This window comes from Sturnus vulgaris, chromosome 1, assembly GCF_052056855.1.
Source record: "Sturnus vulgaris isolate bStuVul1 chromosome 1, bStuVul1.hap1, whole genome shotgun sequence".
In the NCBI taxonomy this organism is placed as follows: domain Eukaryota; kingdom Metazoa; phylum Chordata; class Aves; order Passeriformes; family Sturnidae; genus Sturnus; species Sturnus vulgaris.
The window spans coordinates 94377798-94386106 of record NC_142243.1 but is presented as its reverse complement, the minus strand read 5'-3'; the positions used below and the strand labels follow the sequence as shown (position 1 = coordinate 94386106).

The window sequence follows — 8309 nt, the reverse complement described above, 5'->3', positions numbered from 1 at the left end:
CAGTCTCCGGCTCTCCGCCCCAGCCGAGCGGAGCCGCGGGCCGGGCGCGGAGACGGCGCCGCCCGCCGCCCACAGAGGGCGCTGCGAGCCTGCCCAAAGCGCGGCCCGCGGCTCCTCTCGGCTCCGCTCGGAACCGCTCGGCTCCGCTCGGAACCGCTCGGCTCCGCTCGGTTCGGATCGTAACCGTTCGAGTCCGATCGGAACCGCTCAGAACAGCTGGGCTCCGCTGGGCTCCTCTCGGAACCGTTCAGAACCGCTGGGCTCCGCTCGGTTCCGCTCGGCCCGAAGGCGCTCGAGGAGCGGGGTGCCCGCTCCCAGGCGGGCGGGCGGAACGCCACACGCTCACTCTGCTCCGCTTCCCACAGCTCTGGTCCCTGCTGAGGTTCCTGCGGCACACAGGAATCCCCGCTCCGCTCCCCCCAGGACAGTTCGGCAGCGCCGCGCTCGCTCCGCCTGGCAGAGCATCCCGACGCTCCTTTTGGGTGCCGTCTCCACCTTGGAGGAGCGGAGCCGGTCCATGATAACCAAGCAGTCGGTCCCCGGCGGCAGCGGCACCCCGGACGGCCGGGTTGCTCGAGGACAGCAGACTATCCCGAAAGGAATTTGGGAATCGAGGCAGCCGGTGAGGGACTGAGGCGATTTCATCTGAATTGATATGAAAGAGGTAGCAATTGCATCAGGTTTACACCAGCGCAGACCTGACGCACCATTAAGCCCTACACGCTTGAAGACTTTTTTCTTTCCTTTTTATTTTTAAATATGTCTTCACTCTCCCTGAAGGCTAAATTACTCTAGTTTGGTAAAAAGTGCAATGTTCTCTTCTGTTGGAACAGTTACCAACAACTACGAACGCGAGACTGTGATTTGAGAAATGGGGAAAAAAAATACACGGAAACAACTAAAAGCCAAAATACAAACTAATTAGGAACTGTAGGATGTCAAAAGGAGTCTCTTTCCAGAGACTCTCCTTCATAAATTCCACACAAAACCTATTTTGCCTGACCTATTTCTCTGCTCCATCAGAAAAAAGGAAAAATGTGGGAGCCCACCGCCTCCACCGCTTTGCCAACAGATCTCTAAGCCATACTGAGTTTACTGAGGCTGCTCTTTGCAGCATCTTTTGGGATGATTTTGCAGCTAAATCAATATCAATATTCTGATCTCTGACAAGAATTTTATTAATATTTTATTTGAAAATCTCGTCTTGTTTCCGACAAGTCCTGGTTTGAGGTTGTTTTAGTTTGGATAGGGCGTCACCGCATTATTTCTTAATGACTTTCCCAGCTGCTTCTTTCCATTTTCCACCATCAACAACCATCTGGTATCTTATTAGCACCTCAATGCTCATTTAGTGTTCTCATTTAGGAGAAAAAAAAGAAATAAACACTCAAAATATTACACATTTTAACGGACCTTCTTTGGAAGATTAATGCCTTTATAAAACGATAGATCCTGTCTCTCAGTCTATTTTCAACCAGCGAATCGGAATCGCAAAACTTTCTTCTAAGATTTCTAAGTTGTGCAAGAGCTGCCTATTTTTTTTTCTACTAAGATGTATTTAATCTCACAGGAAAATATCTTTCACCGTCGTATTTCCTCTGTGTTTATTCAAAGCGCATATTGCTACAAATAATTCTTTTTCCTAAACTGTGATTTTTTTTTTTTTTCTTCTTGGAATATATACCAAAGCACTAAAGCTCTTGATCCAATTTTGCAACCAGTTTGGACAGCAAAGTTATTGGACTAGGGAACTGTGAAAAAAACTTGTCCCTTTCAGTTTTAAGAAACTATTTTGCAGCCTAAATGGAAGTCAGGTCCATTTATGTCTGGAAAATGGATACTACAGAACACATATGAATCACCACAATTTAAAAAATAACTTTAATACTACTAAGGCAAGAACCAGCTTCACTCATCTTTGTAAATTTGCCTGTATGAAAAAGGAAACTAGCAGCTTGTTTTCGGAAAAATACCTTGGATTTGCTACTTTAAGTTTCAGTTACCCAAAGGAGGAGATTTGAAAGGAGACTTTTTAAAAAACAAATTATAAATGTTTGAATAGATTTCTAATATACGTATAAGATCTGTAACAACAGAATACATACCTGAGGAGAGTTCATAATTTCATTTAGTTTATTAGACAAAAATATATGATTTAGACAAGTTTTGCTGAAGTGTTATTTACAATCTGAAATCACTCTATATACAGAAAAAAAGAAAACCACAAACACATGGGAAACATTTACCAAACAAATAATCCAAGAATGGTTAGAATAACACGATCTGAAATGGTACAATGAGGAAGGGGATCCATCTACAGATTTGTGTAATGCTTTTACGGATTTGCACCACCTTATTGCAAAAAGAGATTGATGGGAGTCGTTTACACCGTTTCCTTTTTTTCTCTCTTTCTGTCCTTAATACCAGTCTCTGTAATATTTTTTCACCAAATCATTTAATCAAGCAGAAGGGAGAGCTGTTAAAATTCTCGGTGTTCCCTCTTGCTGAGCCAAAGAGCTGCAGGGGAGGAAGGGAGGAAGAAAAAAAAAAAAAAAGACGTAACAATCTTTCAGGAAAAAAAAGTATCTTTTTTTTTTTTTTTTTAATTGCCTCTCTATTGCTATAGCATCTTAGTAATAGATAATCTCACAGAAATCATTGTCTCTGGTGTAATTAACACAAGATCTTTGAGATCTGTTAAGTTTTAGAAAAGTTAGTCTGGCTATGTACAATTGCAATTTAGTCTAAGTTTGAAAAGATTAGGGCAACTCCTGTGCTGTTCTCATTGTCTGTATGTATTATTATGGTGATGATTAGGTGTTATAATTAGTCTTTATTATTCAAACACTGCTTCACATAAGTAGCATTCCTACAGTGAAAACAAACAAACAAACTCACTTGTCACGGACAGGCTGGAAGGGCGATTTTAGCGGCTGGGGTGGGGAATCAGTTCTTGGTACATTTTCTCTTTCTAGAAGGAGATAAAAATAAAACAAAACAAAAAAAAGAAAAAAAAGAAAAAAAAAAAAGAAAGAAAAGAAAAAAAAAAGCCAAACAAAAAAAAGGAGAACCATTTTAGAATAACAACAGTAAGAATCTGGACACTGTGCAGAGAACACACTTCCCTCTCACCCTCCTGTTCAGAAGTGCGCAGATACATGTGTATGTATGTACAGTGCTATACCCTGCTTTCAGTATTTAAGTAGTCTGCAAGCTTTCCTTGACACCTTATTTCCTGCCATTGAAATTATTGGGAGATGAGGGTCATGAGAGAGGGAAGGAAAGCTCAAACCTATATGTTTCACTGTGCTGTTCCCGAATTTTCATCTTACCTGATGGACGTATAGGGTGAGAATGTAATAGGCCACATGAAATGTGCTTAATGTATGTGACCAACACGCTGGGTGGGGGGCCGGAAATCAACGCTAGAGTAAACTGTAGCTCCATTAAAAGCAATCAGTTACACCAGTGTGACACCATTCCTCAAGGAGAAGTTCACGTGCATGTGTTGGGGGTGGAGGGAGAGGTGGAAGCCTGATGCATTAATTACCTATGTGTTTGGGACTGGTCCTCTCTGAAGGTTTTTCGCTGTTTAGAGCTCCCAGGGTTGCTGTTAAAACAGAAGATTGTTGCTGGGCCTGGAGGTGGTGATTGTGATGAGCGGCATGGTGGTGATTTACTCCCAAAAAGGACCTCACATTTAGAAGGGAACTCTGAGTGAGGAAAGCCCCATTTGTCCAGTTGTGAAATTTGCCAATCTGGCATGTGTAGAGTCCATGGCTTGGGAGAAAAGCGGGATGCTGAATCTGAGGAGAAGTGTGGTTAACCTGGGGAGGAGGGGGCGGAGGAGGAGAAGATTTCAGGGCACCATCAGGACTGGTTGCTGTCTCTGCCAAAGACCAAATCTTGGGTTTGCTGTGAGATGGCATCTGTAAATTGTTCGGTCCCCCAGGACTGATGATTCTCGTGTTATTGTCAGAGCCTTCCTTCACCATGGCCAGTGCATCTTTGGGTTTCAGCCCTTCAGGCCCTGACAGTGCCAAATCCTTCTCCTTTTCCAAATGCTCCTCTTCGCTGCTTTGTCTCAGGAGCTCGGGCTTCTCCTCCTCTTCCTCGTTGCTCTGCTCCCCATCATTCTCATCGATTTTATCTATATCTATGCTCTCCAGGTCAATTTCCTCATCATCTTCATTCTTCTCGGGGTCCCCCTCATTGTCACTCCCGAAGAGGTTTGCATCTTCTTGGTCCTTACTCCTGGAGCCCCAGGTCACCTTGTTCTCCTTCTTGAGCCGCCGGCGGGCGTTGGCGAACCAGGTGGAGACCTGGGTGAGGGTCATCTTGGTGATGATGGCCAGCATGATCTTCTCGCCCTTGGTGGGGTAGGGGTTCTTGCGGTGCTCGTTGAGCCAGGCCTTGAGGGTGCTGGTGCTCTCCCGAGTGGCATTTTTGGGCCGCCCCGGGTCCCCGTATTGGAACTGTCCGTAGGGATAATAGCCGGGAGCAGTGTGAGCAGCAAAGGTAGCAGGGTGGACACCCGGATTATCTTTCAGCTCGTACTGGGAGCCCTGCAACACATTCAGACAAGCGGAGAGGAAAAAGCACATCAATTATCTCGTTAGCGTCTCTAACAGACCTGAATAGGCTACTCCGGGAGCCGGAATACGCCTTTCAGCCGTGCAAAGGGTCTTCACAGCCAAATTCGGCCCTGCCCGCTCCAGGCTCTTCACATTTAGGTCATACAGAGAGGTGTTCCCAAATGATTCCCCCTTGTTGCAGGGAAAGGAAAGAAGGGTGCTGAGCGGGGCTCTGACAGACATAATGAGTATTTTCTCCGCAAACCAACCCAAACGATGGAAACGCAGCAACTTCGCCTATTCCTCGGCGAGAAAATTTACTGTGCCCTTGAAATTATCAGGCACGTAGAACAGGTACTACACCGCAGTTACAAACTAATGCCCGCGCATAGCGCCGCATTTATCTGCAAAGTATCCAGGAGGACGTTAGAAATGCATGCAGAGCATTCTTTATTTTTGCTCCTAGTGAAACGAGACTGGGGAGATGAATGCACAACTTCAGTACTAAGAGAGAGACTTACAATGTGAAAGATTTTCCACGCACATGCCAACACTACCATCCTCGCTCCCCAAATCAAACACCAAGATTCTGGAGTAAAACATTAACTTCTAACTGTTAGAAAAGCCTTTAAACTCTGGAATGAAAACTGATCCACGAATTGTAGAATATAGATATGTAGACACTTTATCTCATAAGTTTTACTTTGATCTGACCAGAGCAAACACAAGTTGTTTACAAGCATTTAGAGACGGTGATTTATTTGCAATCAATATTCTTTTTATCATCAGTAGTAAAACACAGCAAGTCAAATTATCCCATCAGGTGTTTTGGTAAATAACATTTTATCTTTCTAGCAACCTCATTAGGCCTCATTATTACCTCAAATTGTCCAGATATTAACCTAATATTTTAGTTCTTGATTTACAAGTGTTCAGAAATTTAGAATTTGTTTCAAAATATCACCATCATGGTTAATCACTGTAATAAAATACCAGGGTACTTTGCGAGCAGGAACGGGAACTGTTCCAAAATAGCTAACATTTCAAGCAGTTTTCTTTCTTTATTTCTTCTATTACGATCTCGCTTTTTTTGTTGTTGTTGTTTTGGTTTTTTTGCCTAGTCCAGAAATACATTCTTCGTATTGCTATGTCATAATTTATGTCAGCCTTAGAAATGGACCTCTTTAATAATGTTTGAGAAGAAACTAATCTAACTTTGTCAAACAGTTAAGGACCATGTATTTTAATTTCAGAGACACCGCTTATACACAAAGAGTAGCCCGATGTAATTTTTGCAATGTGTTACAGAGTAGGCTTTCTGCACTCCCTTTATTCGTCTGTCTTTTGTTATTGTTGCTGAAATTATATTTTTTTTGTATAAACTCTGTTGGGAATTCTTTTGAAGAAGCCACTTGTGAATCACTCTGTGAATTGCTTCTGTCTCAACTTTTACTGCATTTCCAAAATCAAGGTTAAAAAAAAAAAGTAGGAAATGCATGCTGTTAAAAGTGACTTTATAGGAAATGTTTGCAGTACAAAAATGATCTCTTTTCAAATGCTGTCCCTTGTTCAACAGCGTATTTTCCTATTTGTTTACACATACGTATTAAAAACCCTAACAAGTTTTGCATTGCATGCATTCAGTTAGAAATATTCACACTTTTATGTGGCGGGGGAAAGAAAAGAGGAACGTTTAGAAAATGAAGTGGAACCTATGCGTAGCGCCGCCAAGAATTTTGGTGAACCAGCAACGAAAACGTTTCAACGACGCCGGATATAAAAACAGTTAGTTTTTTAAAAAAATGTTTCACTTTCTAACTATTACATTCTTAAGAAAATGTGAAATTGATCCTGAGGACAGTCTGGGTGGCGACAATTTATCTTAGAAATAACGCCGATACGCGTTTCTGACTCTATGACTATAATGGGATGTAGATGCCCTCTTTCGTTTCATGCAAATCCCATCTATGATACCCGCCATAATCAGAGTATGAAAAGTTCAAGGAATAGAACGGGACATTTTCAAAGCTTAAGGAAAATGCCTTGAAATAAACGGGCGCCCCAGGTACCGACACTTCGGCCTTTCGGACGGAACCTGTTTTTATTGCTCAGCGGCAAAGAAAAGTACCAAGCGGAAAGAGGAGCGCGCTGGAAAGCTCAGTGAAACAGCAGGACCGACAATATCACCCGTCAACAACAACACCAATAACAACAAAGAAAGAAAACAAAAAATAGCCGAGTTGCTAGGGAAAGCCGACAGTACGGAGGCAGGAGCCCTGATTAGCGGTTCCACCGCCAAGGCAAACTCGGAGGAGTTTTGCCCGGCTGGAACGACGAGGAGGATGGGGCGCTTCGCGGGCAGACGGAGCCCGCGACCCCCAGCCGCTCTCTCCCCCGCAGACCCATCGGCAGCCACGCTTCCCTCTCCCCGGCGGGCTGAGCCGCCCCCGCAGCCGCCCCCCGCGCTGGGCTCCGCAGCCTCCGCCCGCCCCGGCTCCCCCGGCCTCCGCGGCCGCGCTCGGCGGAGCGCGGGGGGCAGCGCGCTGCTCACTCACCATTTGCGAGAAGAGGCCGAGGTCGGCGGTGTAGGGCAGGAAGGCGCTGTAGTTGGGGGCGCTGTAGGGGCTGGCGTACATGCCCAGCACCGAGGTGACAGCGGCCGAGCCGCTGCCCAGCTCGGCGCCCGCGGGCCGGCCCGAGGCGGCAGCGGCGGCGGCGGCGGCTGCGGCGGCGGCGGCCAGCACCCCGGGCCGGTCGCTCCCGTACACCGCCTGGCTGGCGCTGAGATACTGCGGGTAGCCCAGCTGGGGGAAGGACATCTCCGGGGCGCGGACACCGAGGCGGCGGCAGCAGCACTGGCGGCAGCGGCAGAAGCGGCAGAGATATAAAAAAAAAAAGGAGGAGGGGGGAAGGGGGGGGAAGGAATTGTACAAAAAAAAAAAAAAAAAAGAAAGGGGGAGGAGGGAGCTTGCTGAAGAGCCGGGGAGGGGAGCAGAACAAACCCGGGCTTCTCTGGATCTCTCTCTCTCTTTTTTCCTTCCCCCCTTCTTTACTGGAGTCAGGCAGGGCGAGAGAAAAGAAATCGAGCCGATAATTTTCTTTTTTCGTTCTGATTTCTTTCTGTCAGATATATATTGCACCCTAGGTATGGAGGAGGAGGAGGAGGAGTGTGGCAGGATTCAGTGGGGTGTCTTTCCTCAAATCTCGGCTCTTCTGTGCTCCTAAATCCCTTAGATGTGATCTGATCAACAATTGAGCTCCAACTGATGTGTCTGCCCTTAGGTCCTAGGCTGATCTTTCAGATACAATTTGAAGTTGATGTTTTGATTGGCACCCACTTGAGCTGGAAGCGCCGCCCCGCGCCCCCCGCCCGCCCCGCCGCCCCCCTCGGCGCAGCACGTGGTGCTCAGCCCAGCCCGGGCCGCTCGGCTGCGCGCTGCGAGTGCGTGTGTGTGTGTGCGTGCGTGCGTGTGTCCGCGCAGCTGCTCTGCTCTGCTCCCAGTGTATTTAATGTTTAGCAATGGGCTCCTTTCAGAAAAGCCCCCACTGCTGTATGACAACCTGTCTACACGATTTTACAGCTGTCCAACATTGGGGTTTTGCTGTTTCGCAGCCTTAGTGTGTCCCCTTTTAACAAAAACAACTGTGTTGCTGGTTTTTTTTCCACCTTTAACATTGAGTCCCCCTTGTCGTCGTTGGACTCAGGAACAAACGAGAGTGGCCGTGAGAGGAAAA

At 46.2% G+C, this 8309-nt stretch overlaps 1 protein-coding gene across 1 annotated transcript; it reads right to left on the bottom strand.

Annotated features, from left to right (window-relative positions):
- Positions 1-2110: 2110 nt before the first annotated feature.
- On the bottom strand, positions 2111-7408 carry IRX1 (iroquois homeobox 1). The gene is made up of 4 exons (XM_014875143.2): positions 7130-7408; positions 3551-4565; positions 2899-2971; positions 2111-2517 (listed from the first exon to the last, which is right to left on the bottom strand). Exons 1-4 carry the CDS (start codon positions 7391-7393, stop codon positions 2460-2462), a joined length of 1410 nt encoding a protein of 469 aa, XP_014730629.1. The 5' UTR covers positions 7394-7408; the 3' UTR covers positions 2111-2459.
- Positions 7409-8309: the final 901 nt, after the last annotated feature.